Source organism: Nothoprocta perdicaria, unplaced genomic scaffold (genome assembly GCF_003342845.1).
Source record: "Nothoprocta perdicaria isolate Ctin4 unplaced genomic scaffold, notPer1 scaffold_9, whole genome shotgun sequence".
Classification (NCBI taxonomy): Eukaryota; Metazoa; Chordata; class Aves; order Tinamiformes; family Tinamidae; genus Nothoprocta; species Nothoprocta perdicaria.
In genome coordinates, this window is record NW_020456198.1 from 8445876 (window position 1) to 8470563 (window position 24688).

General features: G+C 50.7%; 1 protein-coding gene and 1 long non-coding RNA gene across 2 annotated transcripts in view; both read left to right on the forward strand.

Annotated features, from left to right (window-relative positions):
* The window catches only part of RAB7A (RAB7A, member RAS oncogene family), a 23075-nt gene extending 5174 nt beyond the window's left edge, over positions 1-17901 (forward strand). The window contains exons 2-6 of the mRNA XM_026052486.1: positions 13421-13481; positions 14567-14693; positions 15425-15643; positions 16248-16376; positions 16537-17901. Of these exons, the coding sequence (XP_025908271.1) occupies positions 13429-13481; positions 14567-14693; positions 15425-15643; positions 16248-16376; positions 16537-16632 (624 nt within the window). The 5' untranslated portion in view covers positions 13421-13428 and the 3' untranslated portion in view covers positions 16633-17901. The remainder of the gene's footprint in view (positions 1-13420; positions 13482-14566; positions 14694-15424; positions 15644-16247; positions 16377-16536) is intronic.
* Positions 17902-18999: 1098 nt separating this feature from the next.
* LOC112958597 lies at positions 19000-19658 on the forward strand. Its single transcript, XR_003251455.1, has 2 exons — positions 19000-19330; positions 19454-19658. It is a non-coding gene; the product is annotated as an uncharacterized LOC112958597 (long non-coding RNA).
* Positions 19659-24688: the final 5030 nt, after the last annotated feature.

Genomic DNA, 24688 nt, shown 5'->3' on the forward strand with positions numbered 1-24688 from the left:
GGGGAGCGCGTTTCGCGCGGGCAGGTCGCGCTTGGAGCGGTTAACGTGACGGAGCCGGCGGTTGTTGCGAAAGGGGCTGCCCGTGCGTGCGCCGCCCGAGCCAGGTCGCAGGAGCGCTTTTGGCCGCGAGCGTCTGCAATAAAGCAAATGGGAGATTACTAATGTCCCGGTCGTAGAGACTAATAAATATGGAAATATCGAATAATTGTGCTTAGGACAATTGCGTTGTCTCCTCTATAAGGAGAGGAATTCTTCCGAGTACTAGAATACCTCTAGAAAGGCCCCCTTAATCTTTAGAGATGTAACCTCAGCATCCAAGTGAGGAAGCCTTACGCAGTACCTCCAAATCTTCTGACTTAAATCTAGACTCGTCGGTGCTGCCTTCATCACAAATAAAAACATCGGTTGACAAGTAGGCTTGCTCTGATGTGTTTGCAGAGTTTTCTTATATGTAAACGGAGAACACATGGCAGTTCAAAGTTCTCCCAACTGTAAGCAAGCTGATCGAATTTGAGAATTACTGAGTTTAAGGCTTTAAAGCTTCTCGTGCTTGTCGCTGGACAGCCAGCGCTGTTCTCTGCTTCGTTCTCTGTGTCTTTGTGCCGAGTAGAAGCTGGGCTTGGGGAGCGAAGAGCTCTCTTTCTAGGGAGAATGGTACAAAACCGGTTGTGCTACAGCATTTGGTCGGCTCTCACTTGCAGCTATTTTATATTTCCAAGCCAAGGCTGCAGCTGGGCCCAGCCACTGGAGCGAACGTTCCCCGTTCTCCTAGTAGCTCTACTTGAGGTTAGAGTGGGTGGAGTCATTTGAATATTCCCTGCTTAAATAACCAGGGCCTTGCTGCTGTACTTCTTCAGGAAGAACGAGTAGACTTGTCTCCCTCCCCTTGTGACTCCCGACAGCTGACTAAACACATGACTTGCGCTGCGCGAACTAATGAGTAGACCCACCGTGCCTGGCGTGAGGCCTTAGCGCACAAAGTAGCTCTAATGCGGTTGCTTCCAAGCGCGCTACCCTTTATCTTCTGTGTACTGCTTTGCTAATACTCTACTTCTGGTGTAGAAAAGCTGTAAGATGGGGCTAATCTGCCTTCTCAATGAGGAAAACTGCTTTAAAATGCCGTGGCCGTCCCTTGTTCTCTTAACCAACAAGATAAAGTATAATGGGATAGGTGCAAAGTAGTAGTTTAATAAAACTTGCATTTTGCACGTGGTGGCATTTGGCAGTCTATATCCTCAGGTGCTTGACTAATAGTTCAGTGTGGCCCACCAGGAATTGTACTTTAAAATGCAAAGACACCAAGTTTCAGGGCTTCAGTAGCTGTGTCACAGTGGCCACACTGCAGGCCGCCCTGTCCCTGCTTCCCCAAAGCCACCGGCTCTCGCTCTGTGCGATGGGACATGAACATGCTACATCACGGATGGATTATTAGCTGAGCGTAAAAACGTGGCTCTGCTGCAGGCTCTCTTAGAAACCCACCTAGGGCGGGTGCCACTCCGCTTGGTTTGCTAGCCGAACTGGATATGTAGGGACGGGAGGGCTAGCAGAGGTGCAGTTTGTGCAGCATTTTCTTAAAGCTGTTCTAAAACTCTTATGTTGGAAGGTCACGTGAACTACCTGCCAGAGCAAATTTCTGGCAAAGCTTGTCCTTGAGGAAGCATGACAATTGCAATCAAACCATCTGTGCAAAACTAAAAATAGCAGTGCCTCTAACATGTATTGGATTTTATTCTGACTTGTCTGTGAAAATGAGACTAGTTTATGCAGAACTTAGCATTTGGCTGTAAATAACATTGCTTATGCTTGATTAGGATGTATTTTTCCTCCAGTGCTGCATCTTGAGATTGGTGCCTGGAAAGCCCTGGCCAGGAGTAAAGGCTGTGACATAGGACAGTTGGATGGTGCATTCACTAACCATGGTGCTGGCTCTGTGGGCTCGCAAATGGTGCTGTTTGTCTTCCCTGGTGTTATAACAGAGCAGTTTCTGCAGTAACTGAAGTGGACGGGGCGTTTGCTAGGCAAGCGCAGAGCCCTCTTGCCTGTCTTGCTGCCAGTGGTCCCCAAAGACATGGTCTGGGCTTCTCCAACTGTCACGCGAGCTGCTCTTAAACCCTGATTTCTAGGGAGCAGCTGGTGCTAAGATCCCCTGCAGTGGGGAGTTTAAAGCTTTTTGTCTTTGTGGAAAGGGGTCAAGATAAGTACTTCCCCAAATGCTGAATTTGGCTTTAGTGCCGAACTGTGCACTGTCACGCTTGTGGCTCATGTGCTGCTCGCCTAAAAAATGTCCTGGTTCTTTTAGACACTGAAATGTTGTGTTCTGCACAGCGTTGTTGTGATAATTGCTATTTAATTGTTTGCTGAGCTGGAGTTTGCCTCCCTGCAGCCCTCTTAAACAAGCTCCTCTAGCTGCTGTGTAACAGCTAAGTTGTGGCCCCGGGACGGTGAGGATAAAAGGGTCCCTTTCTGCAGTGCAGTCCAGTCATGGGCTGCGCAGCTCAGAACTGACTTAGTTACGGAGAACAAATTAGGGGACAATAAATATTTAAATATTTAAATATCCTGCAGTTAGCTTCTTTATTAAAAAAAAAATTCTCTTTAAGCACAGCTTAACTAAGACTTCCCAATGAGCGTGGGTTAGTGTCCCCTGCAGGAGCCCCTCTCCGTGGCTCCTCCCGGCGCCTGTCGCGTTGCTGCTTTTGCGGGATGCAGCGCGCGGGCTCCATGCGCTGCCGCGCTTCCCGGCTCGCTCCGCCGGTGATGTCATCGCTGCCGCCGCTCCATGCGGGAGCGGAGCCGAGGCAACGCGCTGCCGGCCAGGACAGCGAGCCCGTCAAGGCCACAGAAACGTGTTGATTTACAGCAGGGGCTCAAATAGCCTTGACATTCTTGCTACTGAACCTGCCTGGGAGGCAGCGGCTGTTTTCAGAGCAGCAGAGCTTCAGGAAGGGCGCACGGCTTTGGGAATGAGATTGAAATGCAGACTTGTGGCACAGATTTCTGTTTATACAACTTAAAGACACTTGATATACTGAGTGATTATCTTTGCCTGTCTGTAATGATTGAAAATGCCGTTTTAAGGTGACTAATCACATCTAACTGCACTTGCAGGAGCTCTGCTCAGCTTTATCACTACAGACCAGTAGTGGGTTTTTTTTTTTGTTGTTGTTGGGTTTTTTATTTCTTTTCCCCTGCAGTTGCTCACTATGTACTCCCATTTTGATCCACTCTGCAGTGAATATGCAGTGAAATAGTTAAATAGTGAATGAAAGTGAAGGCAGGGAGCTTTAACCAGAGGCTGCTTGGCTCTCGAGTGCCTGGCCCTTGGTTGCTGGAGCTACCGCTTGTATTTGATGAGTCTGTGCTGAACCTTTGATCTCTGTTCTCCTGGGGAACAGCATCCTCTGAACAGTGACTTGCTTGGTGCTTATGTCCAAAGTGGATTGAGTCACTCACCTTCATAGGCCTCCGTGTCCCTTCTGCTTGCAGACACTGACTGTGGTACAAGACTTCCACAACTGGCACAGTGATAACATTGGTTTAAGCATGGGCAGAGTTGTAGTTATGGTATCTGTTATATCTGATATCCCCTCTCACAAAATACAGGGTGCCAGCACTGTCTCCTGGCTCATGCTGCAAAAGTGACTTCATTGAGGCTTTTTTAAAGTCTTCTGTGGAGCTTCCTGAAGAAGAGAACCAAGCTGGTAAATTGTTGATGCAGGAGGCACTGGGACATGAAGTGTGGATCTGGAAACAGGTCTGCAATAGGAATTCCTTGTTGAGCACTGATTTGGCCGTCACTGTGAGCTATCTGTGCCATCCTAGGACGTGGGTGCTGAAATACTTGTCCTTCCTGCTTAGCAGACTCCATTAGCATAGTAACAGATAGCAGGTTTGTGTAGGATCATCAGCTCTGCTCCCAGGTGAGGGGTGAATTCTTAGATTGCAGTGTGTCCCAAGAGGAAGGCTCCCTTCCAGGAGGAGGGATGGTTCCTGAAAACAAGACCTCCTGGGGATGGATGCCTCGAGGGGAGACCTTCATCCTCACTGTCAGGACCTAGCATTTCTGTTGCTGTCTGCCTCGGGCTCCCATCTCTTCTACTACTCTGCTTGTGCTGAAGGAGAGACGAAATACCAAGCAACCGGAATGTGGATGTTCCCCGCCTTGTCTGTAATAGCTGCTTATATGGACTTTGAGCCCAGCTGCTTATGATACTAATGCTGATAGTGGGAGTGGATAGGCTGGAGTGATCCCCTGGCCTGTAAACATATCCTTTGATGCCCAGTCTTGCATCTTAACAGCAGGTTCCAGGCTCAGGGGGACCTTCTGAGTGCTGTTAACTTGTGACCTGAAGGCCCCGGCCTCTGCTGGCAGCTCCCTTCAGTCACTCTGTCACTCTGTCACACAAAGTCACTCTGCTTTTCTCTCTGGCTCTAGGAACTGGGGGAAACTAGTAGCCAGGAGCAGATTAAATAAAGACTTGTTTACCACTGACAAGGCCTGGGATCTCTGCTTGTGCTTACCATTGGGGAGGTTATCTAACACCTCCTGTTTGTGTTTCTAAAACTGAAAGCATGACAGGAATGTCTGAAACCTTAGAAGGCTGAAGACAAAACTAGAAATTAATCCAAGTGCTTGGAAAAATATTGTTAAAGATCTCAGAACTTTACTGTTTCTTAATGGCCTGACTAGCTCGATGTTTTGAATTGGCCAGCCTTATCTTCTGGACAGAAAGATTAAAACCCAGCTGCTGCTTGCACTGTGTTTTCTTTATGGAAAGAAGCGAGGGAATCGTATTCAGTGGGCTGACCCGATGCAAGGACCTTTCTGGACTATCTTTATTCATATGGAAGTTGCTCAAATTGCAGTTTGGCCATGCTAGCTAGGTGGCCATGTGCCAAAAGAGGCTGGCATACAGCTGTATAAACGAGGCTGCATGGGCACTATAGCTCTGTTTTGGTTAATAGTAGCTTTGTCTTTCTTGCTTTGGCATTTGTCCCTCCAGGAGGCTGTTCTGGTAGATACATGGCAACATGGAAGCTGTCCTGGTAGAGCTGAACTGCTTGGCGTAGGCAAGGCCTTTAGTCGAGACGCAGGGCCTGCTGCCTCCCAGCAGCCAGCAGTGTGCTCAGACCTCCTCCCACATCCTCAGATTGTCTCCCCCAGGGCAGAGCAGGGGACGTTAAGGCCTGCTCAGATCAGAGGGAGGGATATTCAGGCACACACGCTGGCTCTCGCGCTGCCTCCGTGCTTGGGGAAAATCAGGGTGGACCGGGTCCTGCCTGGAGTCCACGAGGCTTTGCAGAGGGACGGCTTCTTGCTAGTGTGCAGGTGCAGAGCACTGCTGATTTTTAAATGACAGTGTGGCTTCCTGAGGGTGGCTGAAGATCTGCAGAGGCTCCTATGGGCATCCTGGGGCTCCAGCTGGCTCTTACTGGGAGAAACATACCCGGTGACACAAGGGACCTGCACCTCCCGGGCAAACTCAAAATGAGGCAGATGCTTCCAGTGAAGCTTTGGAGTACGCCTGTTTTACAGGCATGTCTTCATGTACTGTGAAGCCCAGGACTTCAGCAGCCTTTTTTTTTTTTTTTTTTTTTTTTTCCTTCTCCTCCTATCTGGGTCTCCTGGACTTGTTTCTCCGCATCATGTGGTCTCCAGATACCAGCTGTGGATCATGGATGGTGAGCAAAGGAACAAACATCCCTGCAGACTAAGAATGGCTGCCCAGCATAGTGGCATCTGTTGCTGGAAACTCTCAGCACTCGCTTGCTTTGGCCCAAGGTGCTGCGTATTGCCTAGAAGAGCCGACACATGCTGCTGTCATCCTGGGCTAAGCAGCAGTCTAGGCAAAGTAGTATTCGTGTACATACCAAAATGTGACCTTCAAACCTTTCCCAGTGCTCTTAAACACATTCCCGATCTGACTGCACATACAGAGACATCTCCTTGCTATTGCAAGCAGAAAAAAAGTGTGATCAAAACAAACAAGGAAGTTCAGACCATCTAATGAGATCAAAATGAGCTCTGCTCTTGGGGAGGTGGCTGCAGCCATACACCGTTAATGAGCAGCTTCTAAGATGTAGTCTTGGTTGTGGAGGGTTTAGCTCAACTTACTCTGAACCCTTCTAGGATAGAGTTACAATTCCTGGTGGCAGCTTTGCAGCAAGAAACTTCTTCACCTCCCCCTCTAGTGCTTGAGCATCATGCAAGAAAAACAACCCTGGTCTGGAGAAGTGCCAGGAGGTGTAAGAGGGCCGTGAATCAGGGAGGTTTGGGCTGCAGAAGTTGGCATTTAGAAGGGACTTTGAGCCTGACTAATCATGTGCATTGGTACCTCTCAGGAATGCCGAGCTTCCCAGATCCGGATCCTCGCCACTGTAGCAGGGCTGTGGCAGGACGGGCCCTCGCGGAGGGCAGACCCCCTCTCATGTGATCCGGCTGCGGTCGCTGCTCCTGCCAGGCCCCGCTGGCACCTCTTTGATCCCTTGTCCGCAGTTGGTGAGTGTGCAGCCTCCGGCAGGAGCTGGGGAGGGAGGGTGGCACTGAGCAAACTGCGGCCTTACTGCCCCGGAAAGGGCAGTCCTGGCAGCCCTGGGCTGGTGCTTGCCGGGTGGTACCGTGAGCCTGTTCTGCCCGCAGCTGATCCAGGGCTCTTGCCATCCAGCCCTGTTTCCCTCGACTGCACATTGCCTCTTTCTTTAGTACAGAGATTGTGTCCCCTCTTGGGAGGTGAGATTGTTGGTCTGTCTTGAGAGCCTGTTAGCCAGGAACAAGGGCGGCATGCGTGCACAGGCCTGACGTTTGTCCAGCAGCTCACAGAGCAGGTCGGGGGCTGCTCGCACCGTGTTGCCCTGTTTTGGTGTTTGCAGCAAGCCCATGTATCTGGGCTGTGGCTGCTGCTTGCCGATTCTTGAGCTTTATTCGGTACCAGAGGAGCTGCTCCCGCACTGGAGGCGGCAACTCTACCTTCAAAATGAGGTCGAGATTTACTGCAGACAGCTGTAGTCTAAAAAGGCAATTCCTCTAGGATTCTTAAACATGTTCTGAGATGCTGTTTTGATCTGAGCCGTGTCAGTGTGCTAACAAGCATCTAAAGCTCTAGGCTGCTCTTCAGAGGAGAGAAGCGTTTGGTTTCTGGCTCCCAGCTGCGGGTGGGAGACAGTGGGCAGTGTACCTGCACCTGGCAGCTCAAAATAGAGCAATTTGCACGAGGTATCAGAAATTAATTGGGAGATGAAGCCAGGCTTGCAGCTTCCTGAACAGAGGTAATGCCAGCTCCCAGGACTGGGAAGGGCTCTGCTCTTGGTGAAACTGCAGTAAGTGGCTGTTCCTCCTGAGGAAGGAGCCCGGAGCTGTGCTGGGGCTCTTGGCTGGGTCCCAGTGGGAGGGAATATCTTGGTTAGAACTGCTGCGCAAATGTGTGGGGAGGAAGGAGGTGGGAAGCAGTTTTGAGATGCTACTGATAAAGCAGCAGCTACAGTGTACCCTTCTGTGAAGCTGTCACGGGATTATCTTGCCAGCTGCTTTTTGGTGTGGGCTTCACTTCAACCGGCTCTTTTGTGGTGGGTCAAGGAGGCCTCGAAGGACTTTTGAAGTTCATCAACAGTATGGACCACAGTAACTTTCTGATCCTGGTTGGTAGGAGCCTTTTACCATAACAAGCAGCCCCTATGCAAGAGCAGTCCTGCAAGTCGTCTCCCTGAACAGCAGGGGCTTCTAACGGCTTCACAGTGGAGACAAGTCCTGACTTGGTGCTTAAGTGTAAGGTTTCTCTAGATGGGATTCTGTGGCTAGCTAGAAAAGTTAAACTGCCAGTAGATGGGGATAGGGAGGGGTCCTATCCTACTTGTGCAGCCTGCTGATATGAGGCAGAAACTGCTGTTGAAATGCTCGGGTGCTTCTACAGGAGCCTTCAGTCTGAGGTCAGACACTTGCTCTGCTCTTGGAGGATTCAAATGTGATATGGAAGATACCCGGGCTCTGTAACAGCCACAGAAATCAAATGCAAATCTGTTGGCTTCTGTTCCTCAACTAAAAGGTGCAAAGTTGCCTTTAAGCCATGTTCCTACAAAGGCTACGGTAGCTTGTCCTCTGAGTAGGTTCTGGCTAGAAAACTTAGTTCAGCTCCCTCTTGAGCCACTGTTGCAAGTGGAGATTGCTAAGAACTTGATTACAGATCACGCTTGGTCTCCACAAACTGATGCTGGCCAACTAACCCTGTTCAAGGCCTGTCCTCAGGATACAGCCTCACCTGTCAGTGCAGCTGAACTTGTTCAAGTGCCTGTGTCTGCACGTGGCCTCAGCTGAGCTTGGCTCTGTAAATCACTGCAGGGGCCAGCATGAGCACAGAGCGATGGTATGTGACTGTGTTTGACGCTGTGCTTTCCTCATAGGAATAGGAATGGGAATGGGATCCAGTGAGCCTCTTGTTTTAGTGGCTAGTGGTCTAAGGAGATGTCACCTCTGTTGATGCCAAACATGCCGGGGGACTTGCTGCTTCTGGGAAGGAACTAGGTCAGGCTGGTTGAGATGGTCTCGAATCATTCTTCCAGCTTCAGCCTCCTTGAAGACATGCAGCACTTCTGGGAGGGGGAATAAAAATAGCTCCTCAGTGTAGTACAGAGACTTGATGCATTACAGCCTCCCCATGCTGGAGATAACGGTGAGCAAAGGTAGTGTTTGTGTGAAATGCACTTAGCTGTGTTTCAGGACAGAGTTTTACAGAAAGCTCTGAGGTGTCGCGGTTCTGAAGGCCTGCTCACTGGCAAGCCTGCTCCAGTGCACGGGGCGCCTTAATGGAATATTGCTATAGACAGGGCTGCCCTCTTGGCTGTTTTTTCTTTGCTGAAGACCCTGCAATACCCTGCAGAAGCAAATGTTCCACTTATCAGACACAGCACCCGAAACAGATTTATGGTGCTTCAAACTGATCGACCTTTGCAGACCACGTCTTTGCTCCTGCACTACCTGCTGAGCCAGAGGAAGGGAATTAGCTGTTCGTAAGTGTTGCTGTGAGTTGGGCTCTGCCCAGTACTTGCTCCCCTACTGCTTTGTGCAGCTCCCAGCACGGAGGGCTTCACATTCCTGGCAGAGGATGCAGGGATGTGGGGCTGCAGCAGCTGCGGACACAGGTGGACAAGCTTGGAGATGCAGGAGCAGAAGGGAAGGCATCTTCAAGTGCTTCATGGTGATGGCAGCCCCAGATCCCCTACAAATAAGATCAGAGCTGTTCTGCTGGTGCAAGCTGGAGAACTCTTGGTCAAATACCTCTTTCTAGTCTCTCATTGGGGATACTTTGGTTCTTGGTTAGGATTAGGATTTGAACCTTTTAACAGCAAAGCTACTGCAGTAAGGACTGTTCCAATAGCTGTGCTAACAGGAAAGTCCTCCTCCTCATTAGCAGATTCAAAACGAGTGTTAGGAGCTGCCCTCTGCCACACAGGCAAGTTCTCTTTGCACCCCTTAGGCCACCTTTGTATTAAACTGTCCGTGAACGGCTTACTAGGGTGTTGCTCTTACAAGGCCTGTTTCTATTGCAAGATAAGGAAACTAAAAGATGGGCGGGCCACTGCTGCAAACTCCTGCTATTCTTTCCTTCCATCAGCCTAATTAACGTTAAAATGCTTGCATTGTCACTTGACATGCGACAATCTGCAAGGAATCCTTAACCATCCATTTCTTCTTTAACTTGAACCAGCTGCTTCAAGACAGCATAGGAAAGGGCGGAATTGTAACGTGCTCTGAGGCAACAAGGGAAGGGTAATTAGACTGATGTGGGTTTTCTCGGCCTCTTTGTCTGAACAACCATAGTTCTACGGAGCTTTGCAGGACAGCGTTTGCCCCTTCTCTTCAGACCAGCTCCGCCAGTGCTCGGTGAGAGCTGTTGGTTCTCCGTGCTGGCCTGGAAGGGCAGCCCGACAGTAATGAGGGTGCTGTGCTGTGCTTTGTGTCCGGAGGGGCTGCGTACGGATAGTTCCTCCTCGTGGAGCAGTGGGCACTAGGAATGAGTGCAAGGGCACCCTCTTGTATCAGGGGTGCCAGGCAGGCCGGGAGGAGCAGCACTGCGGGCTGCGCTCCTGGCAGGAGCCTCTGACAGCTCCCAGGACGGGCTGGCAGGGCCCTGCTGGGCAGCTGTGCCCTGAGCAGTCACGCAGCTCACCTCTCCCCAGGAGGCTTCGCGTGGTGCAAAACTGAGCTGACATCTCCTCTCAGAGCTTAACGGACAGGTTTTTCTTCAATACTCCTCTAAAAGAGGAAGTATTTGTTTGGAAACCCTCCTGGGGCTGGATGCGAGCCCTCGGTGAGCTCGGAGTGAACATGCTGCCATCTTCAGAGCCTGTGTGACTGTCATAGGAGGCTGCTCTGCAAAACTTGGACACAATAAAACAAAAGAAGCTGCATATATAGTGCAAAGTAATCTTAGACTCACATACTGCTGACCTGGTTGAGATAAAATTGTGTTAAAACTCTAAAGCTGAGCAAGCTCCCTCTGGAACAGCACAGGGGAAACCCTGCACAACTTAACATCTCAACTTGACTCAGTAATTTTGTGGGGAGGTTTGTTTTGCTGGTGTGATCAGAAGAACGCCAAATGCTCAAGGTACCTGCCCGTATTAAGCCTGCCTGGGCCGTGGGCCTCAACTCTACTATTCTTAGTCTCCTTTAGTCAATTTTACGCTCGTGAGACTTGCTAATGGTGAGACCTATGTAGTAGCTTCCCTTTATGCAGCTCGAGGCGTGTCTGGGATTCCATTTGGGGGACATGAGATGACAATGAACCTGCTTACACAACACTGCGTAATGTGAGAAACAGCCTGTTAACAAATGAGTAGTCACAAATTGCCTCTGACTCAAGGCAGGCAAATCTTTGAATATTGAACCTGGCCTGGAGTTGTTTGTACCTTGTTCTGCTGACACGGCAAATGGTTTGCTGTAACTGGGATTGATTGTGGTTATTTCTGAGCTTACCTGAACTGTGTTTATGTGACACAGTGAAGCAGGAAAGAGTGGAGGGATCTCCAATCTAGGTAGATCTAAGCTCTCATGACAACCAGTCAAACCTCTGGTTAGCACAGGCAGCTGCTTTAACAGGAGCTGGAGAGCAGCTCAGCCACGCAGAACCTGATAAGGATCCCGTAAATAGCAGGAGCAGCGCTCTGGGGAGCAACTTGATGCTGCTTACGCTACAGAGGCTTCCTTCTCAAGCATATCTGTTGCCAGCTCTGCTATAACCTAAATCTCTCTTATAAAGGCTGCAGCATGCATATGTTTGAGGCAGCAGCAGCATCAGTCGAATGCTGGTGCTTTCTCCAGATCCCTCTCCTAAGAAGCAATGGCAATGGATAACCCTGAAGGGTGGGTTTGTTTCTACCCAGCTAAGCAAAATAGGGAGGGGAAACCTGGGCTGGGGTGGCGTCTGGGCCCCAGCAACTAGAGTTCATGAAACCGACAGCCACAGCAAAACTCCAGAGCTGAGCTGGTTTCTGCTGTGCTGTGGCTCATCTCCTCTGCATCCCGTAGGATGGAAGCTCCGTCTCACCTCACCAGCGTTCAAGAGGCAGTAATAGCCCCGTGTACAATGGGGCAGCCCAAAACCTGTGACAAGGTAGTGGCAGGTCTGACTCAGACTTCCTTCCTATGACTCCAAGTGGAGCCACTTCCAATATAGTAAGACCTGATGCAAGAGAATTCCCCCTGCCTTCGTTCTGGGACTCCAGGCCATATTGAACTTGGGTGCTGAGCAACCGTGATGACTTAGCGCTGTAATGAGAGCTCTGCAAATTCTCCTCCTGAGCATGGGAACTAATGCCAGCTTGTCCAAAGCTGCTCTGAATCCTAGGAAGCAGGAAACTGCAGCAGCTGTTGGCAGGAGATGTTATAAACACCCAGGGGGAAAAGAGAAGCTGCCTGCGTGGGGTTCTTGTACAGGCAGGTAAGGATGAAGTGCTTACCTTAAGTGTCGAGGAAAAGTGGTGATTCTCACCTTGGACTGAACGTGCACAGAGGTTACTGAGATTGCTGTGTGGGCTGCAGTGCCATGGAGTTGTTTCAGAGCTCTGCTCGCTGGCGTCTTGCCCCATCTGGGTGACTGCTACACGAGTCTCGGGCTTGGCTAGCACGCGCGTCGCTTGTGCTACGAGCTCTGGAAACACAGGAGGTGCCGTCTGTCTGAGGGAGCCTTCACAGGCTGTTCTCCTCCAGGGCAAGCTGGAGTGCAAGGATCTTGGCAAGAATAGAAGCAGGGCTAAACAGTGGGGTTGCTGGCAAGCTTTTTTTCTGGAAATACCTGGGCTACTATAGCTGGGCTGACAGCTGGAACCTTGAGGTGGGCTGCCTTGAGAGCCTTCGTTGCAGACCAGGTCAGTACCAAACCAGAGAATGTTGTCATCTAGTCCAGCCCCAGCACCTAAGAGGTAGTGGCTGGTCCTGCCTATCCCTAGAAGGAGTGGGAAAGGGCCTTGTGAACAAGAAGGTGCACTGAGCTGCGCTCGTGCTCAGCTGCTGGTAGCAGGGCTTCCTGCTTGTTCTGGCTATGATAAAGCACACCCAGAAGCACATTAAAGTCCATCAACTCCAGCAGGCCCCAGCTATTTCCACTTACTTAGAAGAAGGCTGGAGCAGATTTGGGAGTGAACAACAGTGTGGGCTCTTGGAGCTGAACGCTCCCTCTTGCTGATGGGTCATTTAAAGGTAGGATGGACCTGTGAGCCAACTCCTAATGAGAGCAATAGGCCAAATACTCTGAGGTTTGCCCTGTCCGCTTGCTTCTCCTTCCACCAAGGTGGGCATGGCAGTGGTTGGCTTGAACTGCTTCCTGCAAGCAGCAGGGTCTGGTAGCAGGTGGCCTTGCAGCTGAGCAGTGCCCCTGACCTGTGCAGCTGTGCAAGAACTGCATCAACTGCGGCATATTCCAGGGGCCGGTGCTCTCCCAGAGCTGCTAGAGGGGCTGGGGCTTTCTGAGCTGACCCTGGAAGGTGTAGAAGGGTGATGCTCATTAGGAAACAACTGAAGGACAGAGTCTGAATGTGTTACCATGCAGCTCTGCTTAGTGACATTTAGTGGCACTTGCCCGTATTGGGAGCTGAGCTGCTCTATTGCATGGCCTCCAGCAAGGCTAAAGCAGATGGCCTAGGCTAGCGTGCCCATAAAGGAGACTGAAAATGAGGTCCAAAATGACTTGGTACTGTATAGGACTAGTGCTTGGTTCTGTCTTGGTCATTATCTGGATAATAATGGTCTGCTGTGGTCTGACATGACCTTGCCTGCAGAATGAGCAAGGTGGCTGAACACAGCCTGGAATTCAGAGTCCATTTCCAGGCACGTCGGGCTCAGCCACTCCCTGATGGAGGGTCTCCTGCCTCTGCCTTCTTGAGGCATCGTGTGTTAGCGGTATCTGACAGTGATGTTCTTCCTTTTCAGTTTAAAAGATGACTTCTAGGAAGAAAGTGTTGCTGAAGGTGATCATCCTTGGAGACTCTGGGTAAGTGGAGGAGCCTTTGGGCTGTCCAGCTGCACCAGGCTGGCTGGAGAAGTGCTCTGACTGGTGGCAATCTGCATGCACCATAAGAAACCAGCAGTGTTGGGAGATGTTTTAGAGCCTCGGAGAGCTGAGTTGCCTTATAGTTTTAATGGCACTTCACTGCCATCTGCCCTGAATGTGTCCCCTCAACTTTGTCTTTAAATACTGCCACGATATTAAACAAGGCAAACAAAACAGGGCAGTCTGCTGATGCGCCTCTGGTAGCAGAACTGGACAGACCCTTTGCAGGTAGAGGGTAGTATTGAAATAAGCATTTAATTAAAAAAAAAAATGGGGGCACCATCACCATGAGCTATCTTGGGTCATTTAAGACTCTGCCCTTCAGAGGCATTGGTTAGACTGAGATGTGTGTTTAGTTTCTGTGGGCTGTGGCTGGAGCCTCCCCGCTGGAGTGAGGCCTTTGTGTCCCTGTCTCCAAGGGGCGCCTACTGATCTGGGCTGCCCTGCACACGTAGCCTGACTCCCAGGACATGGGGCTGTTTATACTGCAGCGCCCGGCGGGCTGCTGCTCCGGGAGTGTTCCCTGACTCTGGAGAACGTGCGACCCCTCTAGCTGGTGCTCTGAGGGGCATCTCTACCTCTGGGCACCTGGCAGAGCTCAGGCCTGGGCCTGCTGCCAGCCTGAGGCTGTATCTCCAGCTCCCTTTGTGCTGCAGAGGCTGAAGAAGCCCTTTCTCCTAGGTTCTTTGCGGTTCTTACCTTCTAAGATTGCCTTCATTGCACACCCCTTACAAAGGCTCAGATTACTGATGGAGAAACAGGGTTTCTCAAGAGCTTAATCCTTGTACCCTTGCACAGCTAAAGCTCTTACTCATGTTGTTGCCCCAGCCACTATTGAAGTGAAATCCATTGAAAGAAATCCTTCCTTTCTGTTGAAGTGAAGCCCTTTGAGTTGGGTGCCTGTCTCTTAATGGAAATGTCAAGAAGTTCTGGTGGAAGGTGAATGGTGAGATGTTCCTATTGAGGGCTAATTCAAACCCCGTTGGAGAAGCAGCCTACTTAGTCCTGTTTGTCTTTCTGTGCAGGGTGGGAAAGACATCACTCATGAACCAGTATGTGAACAAGAAATTCAGTAACCAATACAAGGCTACGATAGGCGCAGACTTCCTGACAAAAGAGGTCATGGTGGATGACAGGCTAGTGACAATGCAGGTAAGGAGTAACTTTGCTCTCTGCTGAGATAAGTTGTGTGGCTGCCCAGACCTGGACCATGTGGAAGTATCTGCTTGCACCAAACTGGTTTTGGCCACAGCTCGCCATATCTGTGTGTGAGCAGAACTGAGGGACAGCAAAGTTCAACTTGGCTGCTCTCAGCTAAGAGCAGCTTTGCTGTGCCCAGTTTCAAAGCCAGTGTTTGGTACTCTCACTAGATCTCGGCTGAAAGATGTACATTCCTCTTTGGTGACTGAGAAGGGACACCATAGGTCAACTCTTCATGCTGCTCTGACTAGTGGGAGTGTAGCATTAGCCTACCAATTTGTACGTGTCTTGAGTACCTAAAGCTTTCATCTCTCTGTGATGAGATTGACTACAAGGCAAAAGGAAAGTCCTGCTGTAACTTGCTGAGTGGACTGTGCTGGTGCTCCAGTGTACCAGGTTGCCTTCTGACCCTACCCCCCAAATCCTGCTTGCTCAAAACAAGGATACGTCCCTTGTTGAGGCTGAAAACACAAATGGTTAGTGCTGCCTTTAGGAGGACTTTTCTGCCTATTTAGTGTCTACAGGAATGTCTAAGCTGCCAGGGACTCCTTCCCTCAGGCTGGCTGTCCCCTGGCTAGGTCCTCTAGATGCCTGTGGTGAGGAGTTTTAAAATGAATGCTCTAACTGTGGTCTGACCGTGCTCGAGCAGAGGTGCTTTAACTGTCTGCTTTGCATTGTTGCAGATATGGGATACAGCAGGACAAGAACGATTTCAGTCTCTGGGAGTTGCCTTCTACAGGGGAGCAGACTGCTGTGTGCTGGTGTTTGATGTTACAGCCCCCAACACATTCAAAACCCTAGACAGCTGGAGGGACGAATTCCTCATTCAGGCCAGTCCAAGGGATCCTGAGAACTTTCCTTTTGTTGTGCTGGGAAACAAGATTGACCTAGAAAACAGACAAGTGAGTACTGAGACTTGTTAGCCTGCTCTTAAGTAATGATTGGAGTGGGAAACCTTGTAGGGACATGTGAGGGTTTTCTGAGGAATGGGAGTGGGAGGTGTCAAAGGGTGGCTCAGCTGCTGCATGGCACTGACTAGTCTCTCCAGGCTATTCTCGTCCTCCTGAAGGGGATCAGGCCCCTGAGAACAACACTCCTCTCTGCAGGGAGGGATTGCAGCAGCTCTCGAGTAGAATCGAGGAAAGGAAGTGAGTCTCCTCCTTCAGAAGTGCTGAGTAATTCCTGTGGGAGCGAGTCCTTGCTCTGCGGATGCCTGAGCAGCACTCATCTCCCTAGCACATGGTCCTTCTTGCTCTGGGCTTAGTTACTTGCTGCATGGTAGCAACCCCTCTGTGCTCTAGCAGGGGCTGGCCCTCTGGGAAGGGAGCCTCTTTTTTGCCTCCTGCATCACAACTCGAGCCTGCAAGCCTCAAAATGAGCCATGGTTCCCGGGAAGAGGAGGAGCAGCAGCTCTGTAGAGGCTGCAGCTTTGGTGGTGTCAGAGCAGGCTGGACGTGAGGCCTTTCCCCCTTGCTGCAGCTGCTGAGTTGCTCTCTCTTTGCTCAGGTCACCACAAAACGGGCGCAAGCCTGGTGCTACAGTAAAAACAACATCCCCTACTTTGAAACCAGTGCCAAGGAGGCCATTAACGTGGAACAGGCTTTCCAGACGATTGCACGAAATGCACTTAAACAGGTAGGTGATGGGGGGCCAGCGGGTGCCCTCTGCTGGTGCCAGTCCTGCTGCTGGGCTTGGCAGCACAGCCTGGGAAGGCCAGGAGCGCCCTCCTGGTGCGGGCCGTGCGTGCTGGGTGCGTTTTGGCGAGAGCGCTAACACTTCCCTTCTCTCCTGCTAGGAAACCGAAGTGGAGCTTTACAATGAATTCCCCGAACCCATCAAACTAGACAAGAATGACCGAGTGAAGGCTTCTGCAGAGAGCTGCAGCTGCTGAGGGGAGAGGGAGGGGTTGAGCACAGTCCTTCACAAACAAATATCACACTTAGGCCTTCAAACACACAGCCCCTCTTCTGTGTTTAAAAAATTTAAAAATTTCCATCTCCAGCTGCCAAAATCCACCCATCTCCCATGAGCATCTGTGAGTCCAGCACTTCAGAGCTCACGTCCCTGCACCATCCACATCACACTTCATGGTAACAGACCTTTCTCTTAGTTTAAAATGGAAACTCTTATGTATGTTTGGAACTGAATCTAATTCCAGGTGTCCAATGGAGAGAAACTGTTTACAGGTAATCTGTGTAACAAATTACATTTTTAACTGTCTTGTGTTTTTTTTTTCCCCTGTGAAGGCTGCAACTGGAAAGGCTGATTACCTATAGTTCATTGCAAGCTCAGCACTCAGTCCAACTAGGTTGAGTTTTGTATGTATCTCTGTTAATGCTTGTTACTTTTAACTAATCAGATCTTTTTACAGTATCCATGTATTATGTAATGCTTCTTTAGGAGAAATCTTATAGTACATGTTAATATATGCAACCAATTAAAAATGTATAAATTAGTGTAAAATTCCTGAATTACATGTTCAAGTACTGAAACACAGATTGTCTAGAAGGTGAGGAGGACACTTGTGAACTGCAGTGTGCTAGCGACACAAAGTCCAGAGAGAGGCAGTGTTTTGTACAGTAGAGATGAACTGTGTTAAGCCTTGTTTTGAAGCCAAAAGGCTTCATCTTCTGGAGAAATCTGTCCAGCTTCCTTGTATCTAAATTCAGATTTGCATAACAGCAGTGATATGCACACTGGATTAATGGGTTAAAAGAAAAAAAAAATTAAATACAGCTATGAAATGACCTCATTTGTTCACCTCCCCCACTGCTTAACTCCTAACATTCTGGAGCAAATGTGAGAAGGAGTCAGATCTGAGGGGTTCCAGTGGCTCTGTGCTGTGGAAGGAGCTCCTTTCCCACCTGGGCTGTGGTAGCTGTTTCTCAATGGATGACCTGGACTATGAATCTTCCCTTTCTTCTTACTGACTGCTAATCTGGATCTTTTTGGTATGGAGAAACTTGGCAGTCTTTCCCCTTTCCTCTCCTCCTTTCTTCCTGGTATTTGTTCTTGCGTTTGTAGCTTGCTTAAATGGAGCCCTTCTACCTGTTTTCCAGAGGTCTACATTCTAGTACGTAGGCTGAGCTCTTATGTAAAGAGACGAACATGATGCCAATAAACTTAACAAGAACAAACCTTCCTGTTTACTCCCATTTCTGCCTCTCTTCTTCACTAACACCTTGCTTCCTTTCCCCTGTGCGCTCACTGTTTTAGCAAGCCCGTGCCTGTCCCTCCAAGGCTGCATGTGCTCCCTTCTTGCTGCAAAGGCTCCGTGCTCCACGTCTCTTTTCAGCAGCTGGCTGGAGAAGGGTGAGGCAGGAGCGGGGCCCCTAGTGCTGCTCCTCTCGGCGCTGCTTGCAGCGGCAGGAGTGGTGCTGGCTCTGCCCGCGCTCGCCGCCTCCCGCGGCTCCGTGCCCGCCGTGCTGGAGCCTCAGGGCCAGGGTGGAGGTGGCCGCGGTGCCGCTGGCCCCTGCTGCTGTTGTTGGGCTGTGCCGGAGCAGGGCGGGCGCCTGCCCGAGGGTGCCGTGGTGCTGGGCTCGGAGCAGCCCTGTGGTGCATGGAGCAGTCCTTGGAGCAGCCCTACGGCCAGCCCGGGCCGTGCTGGGGAGCTGCGGTGCCGCCTGCCCTGCCCTGCTCCGCGGCACCTGGACCTGTGGTGAGCGGCACCTGCGAGGGCGGCAGCCGGGAGCTGGGCACGCAGCTCTGAGCTCTGAGCAACGCTTTGCTGCACTAAAACCACGCGACACCTTTTCTAGCAGTTTTGGGTGAGCTTGACTCTTTCATTACGGCACCTTCTAGCGCGTTAAGACCTTCCTTAGCACAGTCTACTCAAATCTTTAATTCCTACATGCTGCCTATCGCTCTTTGCTCTGTCACCTCTGCTTGCTCTGCAAGGCAAGGCTTGGAGGAACGAGGCTGGTTCTTTGAAGCGGTTCTCACGCGCCTGTGTGCTCTGTGTGCTCTCGTGCAGCATCATCCTGTCACCTACCCCCCTTGGTTTTTCCTGTTCAAATCCATTTCGAACAACTGCCCTGCGATAGCAACATGACCTGGTGGGACTGGTGGTTTCCCGTCTGCATCCTTCCGAAAGGCTCAGAGCTGCTTGTCTCCGTTGAAAGCGTGGGTCTGAACTTAATTTCCATGGCTGAGAGTGTAGATGGGAGAAAGCCAAGGGGAAAGGGGAGTGACAGATACAAAGGGGTGTATTGGGGAAGTGATAAAGCTGCAGGTACCTTCTGCTGCCTGAGCCTCAGTTCCTGGAGCTGAGACGCAGGCAGGAGCACGGAGGAGCGGGCAGGGCCTGGAGGCTGCACGCCTTGCCCAGCACACGAGCCACGGGCGTCAAAGGAGGCCGGCAGCTCCGCAAAGCGAGAGGGCAGCGATGCCCGCGCTCGAGCTGCAGGGCTCCTCGCTGCAGGATGCTGCCCATGCTAAAGGGGTGGGGGGGGATTGCAATTGTACCACCTACAAAAAATAAACCCACCAAGGTTGTGGAGGTGGGAATATGCACCCGAGGGCACGCTGGAGGTGGTGTGTGCTCTTACAAGCACGTTGGGAGCGCGGCAGTGCACGTTGCAGGCGGCGGGGTTGCCTCGCGCGCTGTCCTGGCCGCTCTGCGCGAGCCGGGCCGGTGTCCCCGCGTGGTTGGAGCAAGCCTGGACTGGAGCTGCTGGCCGGACCCCGCGTCCCTGCAGGGCACAGTGTGCGAGGGGCACCCCCCGTCCGCTGCAAGCACCCCGAGCGCCTCGCGGCTCCCACCCTGCGCCCACCGCTTTGCCCGGTGAGTCCCAGACGCGAAGACGTGCGCGGTGCTCACTTGTTGTTGCTGGACAACCCGCAGAGGAGGACGGGGCCCTGGGAGAGGCCGGGACGTCTGGAGCCGGCGCGAGGGAGGCAGAGGACTGGTGGATTGCCCAGGTCCTGGCTGGACTGCAGCGGGAGGCCGAGGAGCGAGGCGGCCGCGCGGGAGGGCAGGGCGAGCGGCGCGGGCCCGGCCACGACGGGGTGCTTGTGGCGAGACCGGGTTTATTTTAAATTTGCTTTCAAATGAATTTGATTTTCATTCAAACTGCTGAAGGAAAATGGTTTCTTTCTTTCCGCTCTTCCAATCCCCTGTGCCCTCCCGTTCACCTTCCGCAGCAAGGGTAGCGGAGTGGAGGAGAAGGGGGCGCATCCAGCAGGGAAGCCTCCCCTGCCTTCCCGGTGCCCAGGGAGCCCTTGGGAGGAGCTGCCTCTCCCGCCCCAGAGAAACCTGCAGCGGTAACTGCTGCCCTGGGGTGCGCGGGGCCGGGCGGCCGCGATCTGCGGAAGCTGCTTGTGGAACGAGTTCCCTTGGAAGGACTCGTCCCCGAGCGCGGATGGGGGACACAACGCGGGGGTCACAACCTGCGCCCTGCGCATAGGTGCATGCAAAGACACACACCCCACACGAGGCGGGAAGCACAACGGCACCCACATTGGCTCCCTTAGCCTCCACTATCCTCTCTCCCTGTGTATACATATATATAAACACATACATAGAGCCATCACACGCTCCACATACAATTTATTTGCATAATTATAATGACTTACATCTGTGTGGATTTTATCACCTGCTCCCTTACGTGTATATGCATATTTAGAGAGAATGCTCGTACACACAGGCATGCCCACATTTATTTATCCTATTTATCCTTGTGGGTGTGTTTTAAATAAAGAGGAAGGGACTATACACAGCCAACCTCACAGTTATATTTTAATATACTATTATATTTATGTGTGGAGTGTATATATTTACGTGCCTACAGATATATAATTATCATACACAGATACTCCCAGATATATTTTAATATTTACTGTCAGATTTACTTCTGTGTACTGTATATAGACCACAATAGTGCATGCACACACAGAGCTATTTTATAGATACAAACATAGATGAATGCGAATACAGATGTGTATGCGAATGTTCAGTTCCATCATTTTCTCTCTGTCTGAATACATAATACAGAAATCATACAGATAGCCACTCATATACAGTTTTATTTAACTATTTATAGTGTAGTGTGTATTTTATAATATTTTTTCCTATCTCTGAAATGTTCATAGAACAAACATTTGCACACATATGCACAGATATAAATAAATAAATTAAAATTATGAGGAAATTGTGTGTGAGCGTGCAGGAGTGAGAACTCTCTTTGTTCTCTGTATACATACAGAGAGTACATATACATACACACACACACACACACACACACACACATATATATATATATATATATATATACACACACACACACACATCCACATCCACATATACACAACACAGATAGACACACGCTGCTATCCCCATGGTTATTGTGTGTGTGTGTGTGTGTGTGTGTGTACATGCACAAACGTCTATGTAGAGATAAGCACATGCATGTGTGTATGTGTATATATAAACAAATGTATATCTATATGCATACATATGGGTATGCATGACCTATTTACACATAATTGTAGTTTTATATACCTATATGTGTACATTTACTATCATTCTTTTGCTCTCTTTATATAATTTTATGTGTGTACCCACACATAGAGCATTCCCTCATTATGTATATGTATACATATATATTTGTGTGTGTTATACATTTCCCATCATCTTCACTCGCTGTAGGTATCTGTAGCACATGAAGAAAAAAACATATATATATACACACACACACACACACACACACACATATATAGATACATACATATATATATATATATATGTATGTATGTATGCATTGCGTATGTGGATTTTTTTCTATTATTTTTCCCTCTCTCCTTCTGAGATGTTTCTATATAAACACACATTAATATGTCTTGGTATCCGCGCGCACGCGTGTGTGTGAGAGAGAGAGAGATCTCATCACTGTATGCACACACAGACTCAGAGAAAGGATCCATACACAAATATACGCCTTCTATCCCCATGGTTATATGGCATGTGTATGTGAGTGCATAAGAAAGAGCTAGAGATATTTATAGCTAATCACATTTTCATGCAGCCCACATATCTTTTGTGTATTTTTTTTTATATCCTTAACGTGTGCCTTTCTTATCAGGCTCTCCATATAAAGTCCAGCACAGGCACAGCTGCACATGCAGGGAGCACCGCCCGTGTTTGCACTGGTGTGTGAGGACGACAGCAATCCCATCACGTCTCCCATACCTTTTATTAACAAGTTCTAAGAGCATGTCGGGGGGGTATTTACTTTTCCTTCTCCCCCAACACACTATATATTAAATTTAATTATATATATATTAAAACACAAATATATTAAAAAACATACAGGGAGAGTGACAGAGAACCCTAGGGAGAGCACGCTCCTGTAGGGCTTATTTCATCAGTCATCTCTTTGTATAGCTCACTTATAACACTCAATGTGTGCATTTGTGTATGTATGAACATATGTCATTTGTATCTGAATCATATCTCGTGTATATATGTATATATATATATGTATATATATATATATATATATATATATATATGTATGTACATATCTGTGTTTGGCATTGCTCATATATATTATATATGTAGCTGCACATACAAAGGAATCATATATGTGTGTATATAGCTACACACATTTTCTCCTCTGTGTGTATTTAAGGACCGGTTTTACCCTCGTGATTACCCTGATGAGACTTACAGCCTTATCCGGACACTTCCCATCTTCTTTTTTTTTAATGTCTAGGAATAGTAGCTCACATAGAAGAATAAATAATTGTGCGCATGTTTGTGTATGTTTGTTAAATATATATAGCCTGTGTGTGTGTGAGATCAGTATCTCTTGACAGGGTGTGTGTGTCGGGGGGATGCTCTGTGTGTGTATTTATATTTTCTATGTTTCTGAATGGTATCTCTTGAGGGACGATGGGCTATATGTGTTTGAGCTAGTGACTATGCATACACTCACCTGCATACACTCACACCCACATACACTTTATTCATATAGTTATAAATGTTTGTGAGAAGTCTGTCTCACAAACACATACAGAGAATGCTATTTAATTTACTTAATTTCTATATTTATTGTTTTATTTGCATAAATAATATAAATAATATAAAAAGCAAATAATATAAATGTATTTAACATACTTTTGTGTATAAGTGCGTCTATTTTTTTGTCATTTGTCGCTGTCTATATATTTACATTTTGAGAGGCGATGGCATGCACGCACGCAGGCTCCATACACGCCGTAAACATTTACGCGGCGCTCTCCTTTCGTCGCCGCTCTGCGGCCGCGCGCGGGGCGCTCACGCGGCTCCGTGGTTGCGGTCTGGGCCATCCTCTTCCTCTGCAGGTGTCCCTGGCCCACGGAGGGATCGTTGCAACAGGCGGCTCTGTGTTTGCAAAGGCAGCCTAGGGGATGTGTGGATTCAGGCGCCTAAAGCTGCGTGGCTATCATATAGAACATCCTGTTACAGAACCGTTATGGTTGGGAAAGACCCTCAGGGTCGTCGAGTCCATCCGCAAGCCCCTCAGCACCCTGCCTGCTAAACCGTGTCCCCAGCTGCCCCTTTACACGTTTCTTGAGCCAGGGACGGTGCCGCCACAAGCTCTGTGCTCCAGCCCCGCTCCAGCATCGCTGCCCTTCCTTGGACATGCTCCAAAGCCCCGTGCAGCTCCCTCCTCCGATATAACATTTGCTTTAGCTATAGGTGTTTCAGCTTGCAGCGCTGCAGCTCCATGCACAGTGCTGTGTGCCACTTCCAGCCCAGGAGTGTCAGAACAGTGTCCCTCACAAAGACAGGGACATACACGTATATGTGCATATATATGTCTGTCTGCAAGTATATATACACAAATATATATCGTGTGCGTCTGGATGTGGTATCTCTCAGAGAAAGAGCAAAGAGACGGATGTGAGTGTATGTGCACACACGCACAGTGGGCATATACGTGTGTACATATACATGTGTGTATGTTGCAGGGAGCCGCTTTGCTGACGTGTAGGCGGAGGTGCAGCTGCGGATGTGGCTGAGGCCCGAGGCAGCTCCTCACACAGATGCCCCAGCCCCCTGTGGGGAGCCCGGGGGGATGAGGCCAGAGGGAGCCCCAAGGGCTCCCGCATGGGGCTGGGGGGCAGCTGCCCTGAACTGCTCCAGTGGGTTCCCACTGTGCGTCCCGCTGCCGGGGCGCCTTCCCATCCCGCCCCATCCCATCCCGCGCACAAGGGCTGCGGGGGGCTGCGCGAGGGAAATGGCGGAGCAGCGGAGCCCGGGGGAGCAGGAGGGGGGGAGGAGGAAGGGGAGGAGGAAGAGGACAGGGCAAGAAGAGGAGGAGGAGGAGGAGGGGAGGAGGCAGGGCACGGTGCGCGCGCGGCCACGGAGGCGCTGCGGGAGGGGGTGTGTGCATGGGCACGCGCGCGGTCGCACACGCGTGTAGTTGCACACGCGTGCGGCTGCTCACGCGTGGGCTGCATCCCACGTGTCCATGTGCGCTGGGGCCCGCGCACGTGCGCGGCTGCCCACGTCCCCGGCCGCCGTGTGCCCGCGTCCTGCGGCGCTGCCCCCGACACCCCCGCCCCAGCCCACGGGGGGACACACGGACACAGACACCCCCCCCCCCCCCCCCCCCCCCCCCCCCCCCCCCGCTGCTTTCCCCCACCAGCTCCTTCCTCCCACCAGGGCCCCTCTGCAGCAGGGCGCCACTGGGGGGACCACTCCGCCCCCCTCCCCCCCGGTGGGATTTTGGGGGGGGTCTCTTAGCCCCATTAGCGCCCCCTCCCCTGCAGAACGCGGCCCGGAGACGTGCGGGGCCCGTGGGGCTGCCCGTCCCCCGCCGACGGGGTCCTGGGAGGCCGGCGGAGGGGCAGCGGTGCCCCCCGCCCCCCCGCACTGGGGGTCGCCTCAGCCCGCTCGCGCGCCCAGCACCGCGCTGCCCGCTTCGGCGCGGTGCAGCAGGAATGGAGCGGTGCAGGGGGGC